This window comes from Pimephales promelas, chromosome 12 (genome assembly GCF_988280905.1).
Source record: "Pimephales promelas chromosome 12, fPimPro1.hap1.1, whole genome shotgun sequence".
Taxonomy (NCBI): domain Eukaryota; kingdom Metazoa; phylum Chordata; class Actinopteri; order Cypriniformes; family Leuciscidae; genus Pimephales; species Pimephales promelas.
The window spans coordinates 36,873,307-36,892,700 of NC_142780.1; the positions used below are offsets into that span (position 1 = coordinate 36,873,307).

The 19,394-nt window shown below is 48.3% G+C and overlaps 1 protein-coding gene across 5 annotated transcripts in view; it reads left to right on the forward strand.

Moving 5' to 3' along the window:
- vps13b (vacuolar protein sorting 13 homolog B) overlaps positions 1-19,394 on the forward strand; it is a 109,583-nt gene that overhangs the window by 76,675 nt on the left and 13,514 nt on the right. For all 5 annotated transcript variants that reach the window (XM_039688871.2, XM_039688870.2, XM_039688875.2 and 2 more), the window contains exons 34-45: positions 1,118-1,766; positions 2,681-2,818; positions 2,905-3,246; positions 6,949-7,154; positions 7,732-7,936; positions 8,018-8,202; positions 10,953-11,146; positions 11,217-11,398; positions 11,942-12,294; positions 14,541-14,702; positions 18,533-18,688; positions 18,794-19,063. In XM_039688871.2, coding sequence (XP_039544805.2) covers positions 1,118-1,766; positions 2,681-2,818; positions 2,905-3,246; positions 6,949-7,154; positions 7,732-7,936; positions 8,018-8,202; positions 10,953-11,146; positions 11,217-11,398; positions 11,942-12,294; positions 14,541-14,702; positions 18,533-18,688; positions 18,794-19,063 — 3,042 coding nt within the window. The remainder of the gene's footprint in view (positions 1-1,117; positions 1,767-2,680; positions 2,819-2,904; positions 3,247-6,948; positions 7,155-7,731; positions 7,937-8,017; positions 8,203-10,952; positions 11,147-11,216; positions 11,399-11,941; positions 12,295-14,540; positions 14,703-18,532; positions 18,689-18,793; positions 19,064-19,394) is intronic.

Genomic DNA, 19,394 nt, shown 5'->3' on the forward strand with positions numbered 1-19,394 from the left:
GTCCCTGATGTGTGTGTGCTCCTGCAGGCCTGATGTGTGTGTGCTCCTCAGTGAGTTATGCTGCAGAACTGACCCGCTGAGATCCGCCCGTGTCGGTCCTGTGGTCGAGCTGTCGCTGTGAGCTCGGCGCTCTGGGCTTTGATGCTCGTCTCTGAGCGACTGCGATCCTCCCAGAACACTGAAGCCGCGGCGCTTTAAACGCTTTTGTTTTCCTCAAAGGGAGTCTTAGATTTGAGGAGAACATTCTCTGGCGCTGAGCTCTGAACACATGAGCTTCAGTGTAGTTTCTGAGCTGAACCTGACCCTGTGTGTGTGTGTGTGTGTGTGTGTGTGTGTGTGTGTGTGTGTGTGTGTGTGTGTGTGTGTGTGTGTGTGTGTCACTGAACACGTCACATTTTCATGCCATACATCCAGCGAAGCCCCACCCACTGCAGTGCCTCAGATATTTTGAGCTTGTTTGTTATTTTTTAATTGTTGGTTTGTTTGCTTATGATTACTGTGGCCAGTTGCATAAACTACTTAGACTCGTCTCAGTAGTTAAAGGTCATTCACACAGAAAACACTTTTGCAGTTAAAAACAACAGACGCAGGTCAGTAGAACAAAAAAAGTGCAAAAAATGTACTTTTTTAAAAGTTTTTGTTAAAATTTGAGTACTGTGTTTCTAGAATGGTCTAGGACCTCAAACACGTTCTAGTGCATGTTTACATAGAAAAACATGTTCTGCGTGAACATCTACAGTTTTTCTTTAGAACTGGTCATTATTATTTTTTGTGTCTGTAAAAGAAAAATGTAGATTGATCTAATCTGAAAACTAAGACTGCTAGTTGGTCTGACTAGTTCTGAAATTGTTGGTTGCACTGGTCTTTTCTTCTCTATTGTGCCGTATATCCGAGTGAAACGAGAGAAGAGAGGCTGCAAGAGGACGCTATTCTGATTCAAGTTTAACAGGAACATGACATGTAACAATATGATAACAGTAATGATAATTATAATTTAATAAATAAATACAGCAATATTCTATTAAAAACATTTTCATGGTTACTTTAAGAGACATTCTGTGCATATGCAGATGAATAAGTTCAGATTGTGATATTACCTGTGTGTGTGTGTGTTCAGGTGTGTGGCCGTCCTCCGCAGGCCGCTGCGGTCTCGGTGGAGAGTGTGTGTGGCATCAGCGCCACCTGTGGGCAGGACAGTGGGTTCGGCAGCGACAGCGCCCGCCTGCGGATGGTTCAGATGGAGCGTCAGAGCGGCGCGGGTCAGTACCGGCTCGCCCGGCCTTCGCAGCAGCCCAGCATCACCAAGAACCTCCGCTTCGTCCCGTTCGACGTGTTCCTCACCGCCGGCCGCATCTCTCTGATGACGTACGTGACGCTGCCCGCGGCTAACACTCCCGCGGCTAACCCTCCAACAGCAAATCCTCCCGCAGCTAACGTGGCGGAGGACGAGACCACCCGCGACTGCAGCCTGTCCTCGCTGACCGCTGACGACCTGTTAAATGCTAGCGCTAGCACTGCCGGCGTGTGGCCGGGGCTCCTGGGCGTTCCGGCTCCGGGCCGCTCGTCTGCGCGTCAGGCTCTGGGAGTGACGGTGGTGAGACAGCCGGGCCGGAGAGGAGCCCGAGACTCACGCCTGCAGCCGCTGCTGTTCCTGCAGCTCAACCAGCCCTCCGTCCTCATGCACACACACACTCACACACAGCGGCTGGAGCTCTCGCTGTTCGACCTCACGCTCAAGGGGGCCGCCAATGACTACAGGAGTCTCGGTGAGTGACATACACTCACACACACACAAGTCATGTCACCTTTATTTATATAGCGCTTTACAAGCTTTACAGAGATAGCAGGACCATAATGCAACAGAGTTTGTGTCTAGAAGAGGATCGCGTCACAGTCCAGCTTAAATTAGTTCAGTGATGCTTGGTTTTTGTCATAAAGTTCTTAATTTAGTTGATTTATATATCTGTAGGCGCTCTGGAGAAGAGCGTGATGTCATCGTCCAGCTCAGTTCAGTTCTCATATAATGCTGTCAGTGCAGGAGATCAATAATATTGCTGGATATTAAATGTCTCCAACTGAGCAGCCCAAAGCAAAGGCCACAGTGGAGGAACCCAAACTCAGAATGGAGAAACCAGACTCAGTCGCTCAGTTCTCCCACAGTGTGTGATCGTGATTCAGGAGCGTCAGAGGTCAGAGGTCAGCTTGGATCAGAATATTCAGACTATTGTCCAGTTCCCTCTGGTTAAAGATCCGAGTCACGCCGCTGTGGAGACGGGTTTGTTGAGGATCAGTGCCGATGGCTGTCGTGTCGATGAGGCTTTACAGGCGAGAGTCTAGATCACACAGTCTCTGCTGACCCTTCAGGGATGCGTTGTGGTCGTGTCCAGCCGCAGGTCCTGAATCTTTAATAGGCAGCCAGTGCAGTGGACACAACCGGGCTAATATGGTCATCCTTCCTGGTTCTGGTATTAAGATCTCGAGCGGCTGCGTTTTGGACCAGCTGAAGTTTGTTTATTAAGCGAGCAGGGCAACCACCCAGTAGAGCATTACAATAATCTACACACTCATACACACACTCACTCACACACACTCACACTCACTCACACACACACACTCACACACACTCACACGCACACACACACACACACACACACACACACTCTCACTCTCTCTCTCTCAGATGCAGGGAAGTCTCTCCCTGAGGCCTTGGACTACAGTGTGTTCTGGCTGCAGACGGTGGCAGGAGAAGCTGATGGTCGCACAGGAATCCCTCCTCCGCTCCTGTCTGTGGTCGTCAGAGACTTCCTGAGTGGACCAGGTGAGTTCAGACGGGAGTGTGTGTGTGTGTGTGTGAGTGTGTTCTTGATCCTCACACACATCTCTCTCTCTCTCTCTCTCTCTCAGAGTTAAAGGTGGAGGTCAGTCGGCCGCTGAGGGTCAGTCCCACACTGGCTAAAATCGAGCAGGCCAAAGTCTTCTGGAAGAAACTCTTTCCTGAGAGTGATGGCGAATCACAGCCCAGAACACCGCCAGGCTCCACCCACTCCTGCAGTGAAGCCCCGCCCACAGCTGATCTTCTGCTGCGCTCCCTGCAGACGCCGGTTCCCTTCCAGAAGATGGCGCTGCGCACCGTGCAGATGGTGGTGTGTGTGGAGATGGAGTCGCACGCGGCGCGGCCCAGTCTGAGTGTGTGTGTGTCGGCCATGACAGGCGCGCTGGCGCTGAAGAACGCCGGCAAACCCGCAGGTCAGTGCAGTTTCTGCTCTTGATTACGCCTTTAATCCAGCGCAGGCTCCGGGGCCTGTTACCCACAGTGCACTGCGGCAGATCATCAGAGCGCTTGCTTTAGTTACGCTGACCGGAAATCCAGTTAATCTCTCTGAGCCTATAACAGGGCTGAGCGGAGGAGGCACTTCCCTGTGTGTGTGTGTGTGTGTGTGTGTGTGTGTGCGTGAGAGTGTGTGTGTGTGTGTGTGTGTGTGTGTTGCAGATCGGGTGTCGGAAGAGTCTCCCATGATGCAGTTGCTTACTGTGATCTTCTGATAAAGGGCACTCCAAAAATTATATTCTTGTTTTCCAATTCAAATTTCTAACCATTCTTTAGCCAAGATTGAAGAAGAAGGTCAAGGGTCAGAATGGGTTATTTGTCTGACTCCATCGGCAGAGATCTGTTCTCGTCTCGAGACGGCCGCCCGATCGTCCCTATACACTGATTGGCTTCATCCCTTCCTCTCCTCTCCAGCAGTGAGCTGGTGTGTGTGTGCGTGAGAGTGTGTGTGTGTGTGTGTGTTCTGGCGCAGTATGGCTGCCGTCGCATCATCAGGTGGAGCTGCACATATTAACTTTTATTATGAATATACATTTGACTAATTATGCCTCTGAAGTATTTAATCAGGTAAGAATTTGAGTAAAAATATAAAAACACACCTCAGTTATTTTTGTGTGTGTGTGTGTATCTGTTTGATCACATCAGCACTTACTAGTGAACATCAGGGGAAGTGTGTGAGAGTGTGTGTGTGTGTGTTTGATCACATCAGCACTGGTACTAGTGAACATCAGGGGAAGTGTGTGTGTGTGTGTGTATTCTCTCTCTGTGCGCTCGTCCATCTGCTCAACAGATGCTTCATAGAGTTTCTCCAGATAAAGTGATTGTTAAGAATTTTAATTAAAACCTCAACAATTTGCACTTGTTTACTGGATTGGACATAACTGCAGCATGAGACATGCGACGGCCTCGAGCCACACGGACTCGCTCTCTCTCTCTCTCTCTCTCTCTCTCTCTCTCTCTCTCTCCCTCCGCCCGGAGTTTGATGTGCTTTTATTAAACACAGTCGACACAGAGTTTGGCCAAACACTGGTAAACAGCAGACGAGGATGTGAGCGTTAGTGTTGGTGTGGAAATAACAGAGCGCTGTGAGTCTCTGGAGTCCGGCGTGTGTGTGTGTTTGTACATACTTAACCTTATTTTAGGGACAGATTTGTGCACAGAAGTGAGCTAAACCTGACAGAAACTACTCTGAGGAGGATGTTCTCCTTTGTAAAAATGTCAAAGTAAATATAGTTTACTTAAGAAATATGTATGAGTGTGCGAGTGTGTGTGTGAGCAAGTGTGTGTGGGTGAGCATGTGTGACAGTGTGAGTGTACAAGTGCGTGTGAATGTGTGTGACTATAAAAGTGCGTGCAAGAGTGTGTGTGTGTGATTTGCAAGTGCGTTTGAGTGTGTGTGTGTGTGTGATTTGCAAGTGCGTTTGAGTGTGTGTGTGTGTGATTTGCAAGTGCGTTTGTGTGTGTGTGTGTGTGTGTGTGTGTGTGATTTGCAAGTGTGTTTGAGTGAGCGAGTGAGTGTGTGTGTGAGTGCGTTAGTGTGTGTGTGTGTGTGACCAAAACTTACTCTGACTCTGTTTTATAAATCTTTTATTGAATCAATTTGAACTTTTTGTTGTATAGATTGGGATGGGAATCTTATGGTGCGGAGCAAAAATAAAATGTCTAACATTGTTAAGGTAGCCAGCAAAATAATTGGAACTAAACATCTTTCCTTGGCAGACATCTATAAAACACAGGTTATATGTACGGCTCATCGCTGGCCTGTCCACCCTCCGGGAGACGAGACAGACGGCCCAGAATAAAAACCAACAGATACAAGTTTTCCTTTGCACTCGCGGCTGTTAATGCCCTAAACCTGTGCTGAGCTTCAGCTGCTGCTCTAAACAGTGGAGTGTTGAGGCGACCGTTAAACTATTGAGTACTTTTAGACGAACAGAAAACGGTTGTGTATAACGGCGGTTTGTGTCTCATGTATGTTTGTTTTTTAACCCTACTGCAAATCAAGTTTCCCTGGTTAGGACAATAAAGACTGAACTGAACTGACTGTGCGTGTGCAAGTGTGTGTGACTGCGAGTGCGTGTGGAAGTGTGTGTTCACTGTTATTTATGACGTGTCGTGCTGCTGCCAGACCGAAACCACACACTCCTAAATCTCTCCTGTCGATCACTGAGCCACAGATGAGCCACAGAGAGTGTGCCAGATGGAGTCGTCGTGGCCGGATTAACCATTAGGGCATCTGAGGGGCCCTGGGCAGCGGCGGAGTGGCAGTCGGAATGGTCGGGAGTTTCCCCGGTGGGCCGGTAGTGTTTCGAGGCCGCGAGGGCCGGTTTGATAAAACGGAAGTATGTTTGCACTAAGTGCCTGTCTTTTTTGATAAAAGCCGCCCGTCACGTTTCATCTAAAGTGGCGTAGGGCGTAGAGACCGAAGCGCGTGAATCAGCAATTGATGCGCTCGACCCGAGTTCGAATCCGCCTTTTGCCGAAGTCTCTTCTCCCTTTTCCCAACACATATGAGATGTAAAATGTATAACCTAACATAAACATAAACCTAACCCTACCTAACATTCGTCTCTAGCGTTATATTTTGCCAACGAACTAAAATCGAAACCATGATATGGCTTTTTGCCCTTATAAAACAGCACAAGACTTTAAGAATAGGCATCAGTGCTGGGTGAATTAAAGAAAAGTGTGCACTTTGCTCACTCGATCAGGATGGTCATCTGGTGTTTTCTCCTAAATACAAGCTCAAGGGTTTATTCCTTGCAAGTGAAGAAATAAGGACAAATGCATTTTAATGTTCCTATATTATAGTGTAATGTAGACTAAAATATAGTTTTGAAATATTCATTTTCATTTACATAGTACATTTAATAGGCTATAGGCTATGGATTTTACGTCATAGGAATAATTAGATAAATCATTATTACATTATTATAATAATTGTTTGGCATCAACTCCATTGATAATGTAATGTAGACTGAGACTCTCATAACTAAAAAGCTGTTTGAGCCCTGTTTATTGTCCTGCTACAAATCAATGCGTTTTCTTTGTTCAATGAGCAGTTCATGGGTTGAAGCTCTTAATTTTGATCTCTCAGAGAGCACGAGATTGATGCATTTAACCTTAAAATGTACAAAATGTTCTTGCGGGGGAGCATGCCCCCGAACCCCCCTAGAGGAACAGTAAATCAGTAACACTGTAAATGCTATTAAGGGTCCACCCAACATACTTTTACAAATTCATATGGGATAGAACAACCATTTATGAACATTCAGCCTAGTACAACAAAGTTCATTTTAAGTCAGTAAAACTGTAAATGTCGTATTAAAATGTCCTTAGACAAAATATACATTTGGCCTGCTTAAGAGGGGGCCTACAAGACATTGTGCCCAGGGGCCCCTGAACTCTTAATCCGGCCCTGGGAGTCGTGTGTGTGTGTCCGTCAACTATCCATAAGTGGAAGTGAATCTTGTGTGTCCTGTCTGCAACACACTCACACACCGGGTCACGGACAGCAGATACACACTCACGTGAAGGACAGCAGTCACACACACATGACCCCTGTGTGGTTGTGCTGCTTTAAGAGTTTAGATCTCTGTGTGTCGCTGTTCTCTCTCCAGACGGGTTTAAGGAGGTCCGTCTGTCGGTTCAGTGTGAGGACGTGTTGGTGCGAACGGGTCTGAAGGACCGAAGCTCTGTGTTTGTGGGACCGTTTTCCTGCAGTGGGGATCTGGAAGCTCATTGGTGCAGACACAGCGGAAGCTCCGCCCCCGACTCACCTGGACCCCCGAGAGTGCTGATTGACATGAAGGGAGGACTTCTGCAGGTAACAGGACATGCTTCTGTTTGCATGTCCTCTCTCTCTCCACACGTGTGTGTCCTGCATGCCGTTCTGTTGAACACAACATGTGCTCGTCTCCGTAAACTCAGAGTGTGGCCGCTGAACACGCAGAAATCCCCTAATGTTCCTGTTCACTGTTAGTCAGAGACCATTAGTCAGAATCATTCTGAGTCAGAGATTCCAGCGGATTCAGGCCAAGCACTCACACACACACGCACACGCACACACACACACAAACACACACTTATGTAGCTATCTAACTGGAGAAATTGCATAAATTGTGTTACATAAACCTAACCCACACACTAACCCTCACAGGTAACTTTCTGTACATCTGTCCGTCTGTCTGTCTGTCGTCTGTCCGTCTGTCTGTCTGTCTGTCTGTCGTCTGTCTGTCTGTCTGTCTGTCTGTCTGTCGTCTGTCCGTCTGTCTGTCTGTCGTCTGTCCGTCTGTCTGTCTGTCTGTCTGTCGTCTGTCCGTCTGTCTGTTGTCTGTCTGTCTGTCTGTCTGTCGTCTGTCCGTCTGTCTGTCGTCTGTCTGTCTGTCGTCTGTCTGTCACAGGTATTTTGGGGGCAGCAGCAGTTTAACTGTTTGTCTGAGATTCAAGAGGAGCTGCAGAATTACTGGAAGCAGATTAGCAGAACAGAGGCGGAGTCAAGCGATAAGCCCCTCCTCTCTACTCCCCCTCCCACCCCTCCCCCTGCCCAATCAGAACACTCATCTGATGACCTGCGCACAGGCCTCTTCCAGTACATCCAGGACTCAGGTATCACGCGCACACATGTGTTACAGCTTCATAAACTTTCATAAGTGTGTGTTTGATGACATCTGTCTGCCCGTCTCTCAGCGTGCCAGAAGCTGCCGTCGCCTCATGAGGTGGTGTTCTGGAGGGAGACGGAGGAGTCTTCGGGCGTGATGCTGTGGCGATATCCTGAACCACGTGTGATCACGTTTCTCAGAATCACACCTGTTCCATTCAACACCACCGACGACCCGGACATCAGCACGGCCGATCTCGGAGACGTACTGCAGGTGAACACTGCATCAGTGCTGCGGGTGAACACTGCATTAGTGCTGCGGGTGAACACTGCATTAGTGCTGCAGGTGAACACTGCATTAGTGCTGCGGGTGAACACTGCATTAGTGCTGCGGGTGAACACTGCATTAGTGCTGTAGGTAAACACTGCATTAGTGCTGCGGGTGAACACTGCATTAGTGCTGCGGGTGAACACAGGTGAACACTGCATTAGTGCTGCAGGTGAACACTGCATTAGTGCTGCAGGTGAACACTGCATTAGTGCTGCAGGTGAACACTGCATTAGTGCTGCGGGTGAACACTGCATTAGTGCTGTAGGTAAACACTGCATTAGTGCTGCAGGTGAACACTGCATTAGTGCTGCGGGTGAACACTGCAATAGTGCTGCAGGTGAACACAGGTGAACACTGCATTAGTGCTGCAGGTGAACACTGCATTAGTGCTGCGGGTGAACACTGCATTAGTGCTGCGGGTGAACACTGCATTAGTGCTGCGGGTGAACACTGCATTAGTGCTGCGGGTGAACACTGCATTAGTGCTGCGGGTGAACACTGCATTAGTGCTGCAGGTGAACACTGCATTAGTGCTGCAGGTGAACACTGCATTAGTGCTGCGGGTGAACACTGCATTAGTGCTGCGGGTGAACACTGCATTAGTGCTGCGGGTGAACACTGCATTAGTGCTGCGGGTGAACACTGCATTAGTGCTGCGGGTGAACACTGCATTAGTGCTGCGGGTGAACACTGCATTAGTGCTGCGGGTGAACACTGCATTGGTGCTGCGGGTGAACACTGCATTAGTGCTGCAGGTGAACACAGGTGAACACTGCATTAGTGCTGCAGGTGAACACTGCATTGGTGCTGCGGGTGAACACTGCATTAGTGCTGCAGGTGAACACAGGTGAACACTGCATTAGTGCTGCGGGTGAACACTGCATTAGTGCTGCGGGTGAACACTGCATTAGTGCTGCAGGTGAACACAGGTGAACACTGCATTAGTGCTGCAGGTGAACACAGGTGAACACTGGTGAACACTGCATTAGTGCTGCAGGTGAACACTGCATTGGTGCTGCGGGTGAACACTGCATTAGTGCTGCAGGTGAACACAGGTGAACACTGCATTAGTGCTGCGGGTGAACACTGCATTAGTGCTGCGGGTGAACACTGCATTAGTGCTGCAGGTGAACACAGGTGAACACTGCATTAGTGCTGCAGGTGAACACAGGTGAACACTGCATTAGTGCTGCAGGTGAACACTGCATTAGTGCTGCGGGTGAACACTGCATTAGTGCTGCGGGTGAACACAGGTGAACACTGCATTATTTAGTGCTGCGGGTGAACACTGCATTAGTGCTGCGGGTGAACACTGCATTAGTGCTGCAGGTGAACACAGGTGAACACTGCATTAGTGCTGCAGGTGAACACAGGTGAACACTGGTGAACACTGCATTAGTGCTGCAGGTGAACACTGCATTGGTGCTGCGGGTGAACACTGCATTAGTGCTGCAGGTGAACACAGGTGAACACTGCATTAGTGCTGCGGGTGAACACTGCATTAGTGCTGCGGGTGAACACTGCATTAGTGCTGCAGGTGAACACAGGTGAACACTGCATTAGTGCTGCAGGTGAACACAGGTGAACACTGCATTAGTGCTGCAGGTGAACACTGCATTAGTGCTGCGGGTGAACACTGCATTAGTGCTGCGGGTGAACACTGCATTAGTGCTGCGGGTGAACACTGCATTAGTGCTGCGGGTGAACACTGCATTAGTGCTGCGGGTGAACACTGCATTAGTGCTGCGGGTGAACACTGCATTAGTGCTGCGGGTGAACACTGCATTAGTGCTGCAGGTGAACACTGCATTAGTGCTGCAGGTGAACACTGCATTAGTGCTGCGGGTGAACACTGCATTAGTGCTGCGGGTGAACACTGCATTAGTGCTGCGGGTGAACACTGCATTAGTGCTGCGGGTGAACACTGCATTGGTGCTGCGGGTGAACACTGCATTAGTGCTGCAGGTGAACACTGCATTAGTGCTGCAGGTGAACACTGCATTAGTGCTGCAGGTGAACACAGGTGAACACTGCATTAGTGCTGCGGGTGAACACTGCATTGGTGCTGCGGGTGAACACTGCATTAGTGCTGCAGGTGAACACTGCATTAGTGCTGCAGGTGAACACTGCATTAGTGCTGCAGGTGAACACAGGTGAACACTGCATTAGTGCTGCGGGTGAACACTGCATTAGTGCTGCGGGTGAACACTGCATTAGTGCTGCAGGTGAACACTGCATTAGTGCTGCAGGTGAACACAGGTGAACACTGCATTAGTGCTGCGGGTGAACACTGCATTGGTGCTGCGGGTGAACACTGCATTAGTGCTGCGGGTGAACACTGCATTAGTGCTGCGGGTGCATTTGTTGCTCTAACTGCATTAGTTGCTCTAGTTGTCTAGTTGTGCTGTGCATGTCATTTTAGTGTGTTAGCAATTGTAAAAAAACTGTAAGAGGAACAGATTTCTTTTGTCCAGTGTCATACATTCATGACACTTATGAAAGTCTCTCAGTTTGTGTTTTTTCTCAGTTTTATTCGGACAAACACTGTATTTGTGTTAGAAGAGCGTCTGTGACCTGAAGACAGGAACACACACCAGGTTCCGGTGTTCCCTTGCAGCTTCTCATGATGATGATGATGATGAGTGTTTCATTCGCCTGATGAAGCTTCAGTCCTTTTGATCATGTGTGTGTAGGTGCCGTGCAGTCTGGAGTACTGGGACGAGCTGCAGCAAGAGTTTGTGCCGTATAGAGAGTTCAGCCTATCAGAGAGCAGCGCGTGTGAGCTGACCCTGCCCACTCTGACCCCCAACACACACCAGACTGATCTGGTGACCTCTGACCTCTGGAGGGTGGTGCTCAACAGCACCAGTGATGGTGGAGACGAGAGGTGAGTGTTTTTTATGTGAGAGTGTGTGTTTTAGAGGCGTGTGTAATCGTGTGTGTGTGTGTGTGTGTAGTTCGGACAGTGAGTCCGGGTCCCAGGTGCCCTGTGAGCAGCTGGTGTGTCCCACCGCTCTGGCCGCATGTACGCGAGTCGACTCCTGTTTCGCGCCGTGGTTCGTGCCGTCAGTCGGTGTTTCCTTACGACTGGCCTACCTGGAGCTGCACTTCTGTCACAACCTGGACCAGCTGGGCACAGGTGTGTGTGAGACTGTGTGTGTGTGTGCTTTTGTGTGCGTGTATGTGAGAGAGAGAGAGACTATGTGAGTGTGTGTTTTTGTGCGCGTATGTGCATGTGTGTGTGTGAGAGAGAGAGAAAGAGACTGTGTGTGTGTGTGTGTGTGTGTGTGATTGAGTGAGATAGTGTGTGAGTGAGTGAGTGTGAGAATGTGTCTGTGTGTGTGTGTGTTTTTTGTTTGTTTTGTGTGTGTGTTTTTGTGCGTGTGAGAGTGTCTATGTGTGTGTGTTTTTGTGCGTGTGTGTGTTTGTGCGAGTGAGTGTGTGTGAGTTAGTTTAAGTCAGGATTTCACAAACTCATGAGTTGATGAAAAGCTAATTATTAATTAAATTATAAAAATGTCAAATTAAATAATTAAAAATGTAAAAATAACACATACTAAAAATGAATTCAGTCACATAAATGTCAAATTAAAATGAAGAATTTAAAAATAAAAACAATCAAAATAAAAACTTAAACACTTTGTACTGATTTTTTCTGTTCTTTAATTTGACTCTTTTGCAGCGCCGTGCCAGAAGCTCCGCCCCTTCCTCCCAGACAGGAAGTTGCCTCAGGATCAGGAGTTTGCGGTGGTGTGTGTGCGTGAGCCGTGTGTGTTTGTGCGTCAGTGGAGCGACGTGTCTCAGTGCTGTCACGAGCTCAGCTTCTCGTCCACGCTGAGCTGCCGGCTGCTGGAGTACCGAAACCTCACGCTCCTGCCCGTCCTTCAGCCCGTCGGCCTGCAGGGACATGCCACACACACACACACACGCGCTCGCCACGCGCTGCACTGCGACGCCACGCTGCAGCCGCTGAGGGCCGCCGTCGGCCAGTACGCCGTACACACACTGGACCGCGCGCTGCAGGCCTGGAGACAGGTGAGAGTGAGACGGTTCTGGCGAGTCCTGATGATCATTAACCCTTCCTGAAGTCAAAATCATGTTCATAGTCAAACTGATTTTTAAAGGTGACGCATTAAACCCCTTTTAACAAGATATAATATAAATCTATGCATCTGTGAAATTTCAGCTCAAAATACCAGGTCATTCATTACAGCTCGTCAAATTCGCCCCTTTTAGGGTGTGAGCAAAAACACACTGTTTTTGTGTTTGTGTCCCTTTAAATGCAAAAGGATTTTAGCTGCGCCTCCGTCCAGAAGAGGGCGGGGCCTTCACTCGAGCTCCAGAGACTCCGGCAATAACAGCACAGGCGGATCTGACTGATCCAGGATCAGGAGTAACAGCAGCTTTAGCTCCGCCTTCCGGAGAGACTCAGGGAGAGCTGCACTGTTACACACTTCTGAATGTTAGCGGAGACGTTTGTGTAGTTGTTGTGGAGTCACACTGATCATCTCATCATCATGTTGAACTCTTCCACAAGTGTCCACAGTTCCTGAGACAGTGTTTATAAGACAGCGCTGGTCACATGTTCTGCTTAATAGTGTTCAGTGTCGTCTGTGCTGACCTCAGAACAGTTTCAGGCTCAGCTGGATCTTCTCCAGTGCGTTACAACTGGGCTCTGTTGGCGTCGCCCAACCCAATGTGTGTGTGTGTGTGTGTTTGTGTGTGTGTGAACGTGCAGATTATTATAATAAGATCCTCTTCATACAGCAGAAGGAGCGAATTCTGATTGGCTTATTTTATAACATGCTCTCAGAGAAACACTCACCAGAACACAGTTACTGGGTTTCACGTCTCACCTGTTCTGTGTCGGTAAAAGCGGTGATTACAGCACACACACACACACACACACACAGGTTGTTGATTGATGGTTTATGCTTCTGTTGAAGCCGTCATGGCACATTTTTTCTACTTAAGTTTAAATAATGACATTTAACAGTGCAAGTCCCATGATTCTGCAGAGAAATCTCCACCAATCAGTGAATCACGGCGAGCAATTGATGCTGCATTAGCCCCGCCCGTTCCCATGAAGCACAGCGAATGATGCAATCAAGTCTCAAAAATACTGAAATATTTTTCTATATATTCATATCTTGCAGTAAACATAATACACACTGTTTGGATATATACGTAGTCAACATATTTAAATCTATGGTTTTATAATAATGTATCGTTTTTAATTTGATGGGGTCATTCGCAAATTATAATTCTGTGCTTCATTAAAGCCGTTACGTCTTTTTAAGTCAGATTTTTTTTTTTTCAGATAAAAAAAAAAAAACCTTTTTGTTTATAATGTTGTGATTCTCCTCCTGGTTGGTTTGTTTCATGCTGTATAAACTCTTAAAACTCCTGATGGGAAAACTCCTTCTGGCCAGGCAGCTGAATAAGTGTGTGGATCTGTTGAAGTACAAAAGAAGCACTTGTTGTAGTTTAAGCACGAGTGTGTTGGAGTGTGTGTCGTTCGCATGCAGACCTGTGAGACGAGTGAAAGCTGCAGTAATGAACACACACTCGCATTTACATGCAGTCAACACTGACTCAATGACTACACACACACACACACGTGCTGGAGCGTCCTGACAGACAGTCACATGTGCTCAGACAGAGATTGTGGAGCAGAATTAAAGAGCTGTTTAATGTGATCTGTCCCAGAGTTCAGTGCGTTTACTGGGTGTGTTTATATGTGATTGACAGTCAGAGACTCTTTCATCGCTGTATCACGTGACTGTGTAAATGTGCGAGGATTACGGTGTCTGCCTGTGAGTGTTACTGTGTTTCTCTATAAAACACACACACACACACGACTAACAACAGCTCATCCACTCAGTGGGAGAGGAGAGGATGATGGGAAATGTTGCTCTGACTCAGAGTTTGGAGGCGCTGCTGATGTGTTTCCTGTAGCGCGTGTATGAGAGAGAGAGTGTGTGTGTGTGTGTGTGTGTGAACACACTCTGGTGGGATGAGCAGCAATTTTAAAGGCTTGAGACTGTCATGAGATGATGTACATTACCAGTAGCGGGTCAGAGGTCAGCCCTGCACAGGAACTGGACTTTCATCAAACCAGTCTCACACCAGCAGACAGACTGCAGTGTGAACGCGTCTCACACACACACACACACACACACACACACACACTCTCGCACGCGGGGGTTCTTGTGTCCTGCGGGCCGTCAAAGAGATGTTCGCAGGAGGAATGACTGATCTGTTGTGTGTGTGTGTTTCAGAACGGTGTGTCGGGCGCTGAGGAGGTGGTGTTCTGCCATTACATCATCTGTAACGACACACAGGAAGTGCTGCGCTTCGGACAGGTCGACACAGACGAGAACATCCTGTTACAGAGCAACCAGAGCCACCAGTACAGCTGGAGAACACACAAATCCCCACAGGTGTGTGTGTGTGTGTGTGTGAGAGAGAGAGAAACATTGTGTGTGTGTGTGTGTCAAGGTTTTACAGATGCTAGAAATGTGACTTTCAAGTGAAAGAGTGGTATCAAGATCACACACACACACACACACACACACACACACACACACACACAGTGTACTTTTTAATGATTTACTCGATTTCATCACTGGGAATGACACGTGCAAAATCTAAATCTCTGTCCATCATTTTGTGAGCAATTGTTGATCAAGAAAACTTTCTCACAATATTCGAAATATTTCCATGTTAAATGATGAAGGCGAGCCAGTGGATATGACAGAGTTATACTGGTGGAAAGACTCAAACCCCATTCAGTTATTCACTACAGAAAGTGAATTATAAAAACATTACGCTGCATTAACAGTTCAATTACACATGATGTAGTCAGCCGGATCCGGGCCGCATCCAGATCAGATGGAGGACCTGCGCCTCGACACGACCGTCACACATGATGCGGCGCGACAGCCATCGGCAATGATCATAATAAAGCAATGAAGAGTCGTGGTGAAGGGATATATCTGACCTGGGTGACGTGACACAGCTAGTAGACAGGAGAAGTATTACCTGGTGACAATGATTAGATGGAGATCTAATGTTCGACTAAGGATTTGACTTCAGCCCTACGAAATTCAGATGTGTGTGTGTGTGGGAGGGGGGGGGGGGTGATTTCAAATTCACACAAGCTCCCCAGATAACACTAATCCTGTGCGAATAGGGCTCAAGACTATGAGCTGTAGTACTAGAGAAGAGCAGCACCAGCCCAGGACGGACGAACACCATCTCTTCGACGGGTCAGGCTTGCCCCAAATACTTTTCCTATGGGCTCTATGCACGGCGGTATTTCCGGTAAGGCATTAGGGATGCTCGATAACTTCCGCCGATCATAGAGTCCAATGCAATACAGAGAATTTATATTGAATTTTATACTCCATGGTTATAATAAAGAAACGTTAGTCACAAAAACAGATAAAACAGACACCCCTCGTTGTGTTTATGCTTCTTTTTAAAATTATATTAAATAAATATAACTATATATAAAATTACATCTAAACGTATGAACGTTTCGTTTCAAAGACGGGAGGACAGTAAATTTTGAAGACTCTGCCATAATCCCGTTTTCCTCGGTTCTCCTCCGCTTAAATCTACACAACCGGAAATGGACGAGCATCCTTACGTCAAATGCGGAACTTATGCGTGCATATAACCCATTGTCCTTGAGTTCTGTGTTATTCTGCGGACCACATCGAGTGAGGAGAGTCGACTGATCTCATGACTCCTGCCAACAGCAAACTACTGTGCCTGACATCGTACTTGCGAGCTCACACACCTCTTTAATGTCAATTTTAGTGATCTGTGTGTGAGAGAGTGTGTGTGTGTGTGAGAGGTAATGCTTGAATGTAAACAGCAACTATTGTGCCCCACACACACACACACACACACACACACACACACAGCACTAGACACTTGTGGGTTTTTCCCTCTCCTTGAACACAATGTGTGTCTGTATCTTTTCTGTTTGTTTCCTGTTCCTGCGGCTTCAGTCTGAATGTGTCTCTCAGACACCGCAGCAGCCGCGTCTCTGTCTGTGTGTGTGTGTGTGTGTGTGTGTGTGTGTGTGTGTGTGTGTGTGTGTGTGTGTGCGCCGCAGGGTCTCGTGGTCCGGCGGGCCGAGGGTGTTTGTCCGGCCGCTGTGACGCGCTGCTGTTCTCTGTGGGTTCGAGTCCTGATGAAGCTGCTCTTGTTTTAATCTGTGCCGTTTGAGACGGATGGTTTTTATTACGCCAGTGTTTTGAGTCAGTAAACGCTCAGGCTGTTTTCCCACAGTGCACTGCGGTGAGGGGCGTTGCCTGCGCGGCGTCTCCGCCGGGACTCGTGTGGCATGCGAATGACTTCAGGGCTGCGGACGCCAGTATGGAGACCATTAGCACCAATCTGGACTGAATCTGGGTGGATATTCCACTTCCTGTCTGTTCCTGTGGGGGGGGGGGGGCGTAGCTACAGCATCACAGTAGCTGCTGCCAAACCCTAACACACACACACACACACACACACACAGCTAATTGTCGCAGTACACACGCTCGCACACAGATAAAGCATAAATCTTGCTGGTCCTCATGCCTCTTTCACACACTTGCTGTTTGGACACAGAAACACACTCCTTCGGGCCGTGATGATGTCATGCGTCGTGTGAACGAGCCCCTGGCGGCCCGTCGCAATTATAGCCACACATCCATAATTTCCCGGTTGAGTTGCGGCCGCTGGTGTGGATGGGTGTGAGAGCGAATGGCATGTTTGCGCTGGTTTCCATGGTGATGTGAAGATCTGGTTCCTCCACATGATGCGCGTGTGTGTGTGTGTGTGTGTGTGTGTGTTCAGCTCATGTCCGGTTGCGTTGGATGAGCGGGAACACGTGTGCGGCTGCTTTGATGAGCGCGAGCCGCTGTTTTGGCGTCTCTTGAAGGTCGCGCTGGAAAAGGGCTGTTGTGCAAATAAAGGGGTCGAGCCGCTGCTTCCTGATGAGTCACAGCGCAGAGATCTGAGGCATGATGTCATTTCCTCTCACCAGCCTCTGTAGGAGGAAGAGCTGCTCAAATTGACTTCAGCCTTTGATTGGCAGTGTTTTCGTAAGGGAATCCGGCTTCAAACGGCCGGGAAGCGCAGGATCAGGCCTGACCGCGGTCACCGATCGCTTCGACCCGCACACTAATTTGTTTTACTTTACAGTTTGAGTAACACTCAGTGCAGTTCAGAGTGTCAGTGTGATCTCACTCTGACCCGATTCATGAACGCTTCGTAGGAATGATAAACAAGAGTTCACACTGCCAACAGTTAAATCAGCACGAACACACACACACACACTCTCGTGAGTATTTCTGAGCTTGATTTGAATATCAGGTTCTAATGATTTCAAATGTGTTGGATCAGCGTCACTGAGTGTGTGTGAGTGTCAAGTCATCTTTATGACTTAAGTTCAGTGATGCTTGGTTTTTGTCATAAAGTTCTTAATTTAGTTGATTTATATATCTGTAGGCGCTCTGGAGAAGAGCGTGATGTCATCGTCCAGCTCAGTTCAGTTCTCATATAATGCTGTCAGTGCAGGAGATCAATAATATTGCTGGATATTAAATGTCTCCAACTGAGCAGCCCAAAGCAAAGGCCACAGTGGAGGAACCCAAACTCAGAATGGAGAAACCAGACTCAGTCGCTCAGTTCTCCCACAGTGTGTGATCGTGATTCAGGAGCGTTACAGGTCAGAGGTCAGATTGGATCAGAACACTCAGACTATTGTCCAGTTGCCTCTGGTTAAAGATCCGAGTCACGCCGCTGTGGAGACGGGTTTGTTGAGGATCAGTGCCGATGGCTGTCGTGTCGATGAGGCTTTACAGGCGAGAGTCTAGATCACACAGTCTCTGCTGACCCGGATCCGGCTGACTACATCATGTGTTGTGGTCGTGTCCAGGCGCAGGTCCTCCATCTGATCTGGATACGGCCCGGATCCTGCAGTGTGTGTGTGTGTGATCATGATTCTCTTATGTAAATACTTGTTTTTATTTTACAGAACCAAAAGTATTATTAGCATAGTAATATGAGACAAAAAGAACAATATATGACAAAAATACAATATGGTGATATTGTGCAGCCCGAAAAAAAAATTCTATCCAAAAAAAGAATAATAACTCCCCCTAAAATTGTTTTATAAGAAGAAACTGCCTGGCCACTAAAAAATATTAACGGTGGATCGTAGTGGTCTCCAGGTGATTTGCTTTCGGTGACGCATGACTGTGTGTTTCAGCTGCTGCACATCTGCATTGAGGGCTGGGGAAACTGGCGCTGGGCCGAAGCCTTCAGTGTGGACGAGGTGGGGAACTTGCTGAGAACCATCCAGCATAAAGGACAGACGGCCTCACTCATCATCAGGGTCAAGCAGCTCAGCGGAGTCCAGAAACAGGTACACACACAATCCCTCACACACAAACACACAAAGACATTCCCACGTATTAAATCAGTCAGTGTCATGTGACCTGGAGCGTCTCTCTCTCTCTCTCTCTGTCAGGTGATCATCTGCGGCCGGCAGGTGATGTGCAGTTTCCTGCATCAGTCGATCGAGCTGCGGCTTGTGCAGTACCACAGGGGTCACGAGGGTCATGAGGGTCACGAGGGACAGGAGCGCGTCGCCCGTCTGGAGCCGCACTGCAAACCGGCCTCGTTCGTGCTGGAGGACGCAGAGCTGACGGAGGTGTGTGTGCGTGTGTGTGGAGACAACGCCTGGTCGGGGGACGTGTGTCTGGATCCCAGCGACACACACACCAGCTCTGTGGTGCAGGTGCGTCACAACCAATCACACACACCAGCTCTCGACCAATCACACACGCCAGCTCTCAACCAATCACACACGCCAGCTCTCAACCAATCACACACACCAGCTCTCAACCAATCACACACACCAGCTCTCGACCAATCACACACACCAGCTCTCAACCAATCACACACACCAGCTCTCAACCAATCACACACACCAGCTCTCGACCAATCACACACGCCAGCTCTCAACCAATCACACACACCAGCTCTCAACCAATCACACACGCCAGCTCTCGACCAATCACACACACCAGCTCTCAACCAATCACACACGCCAGCTCTCAACCAATCAC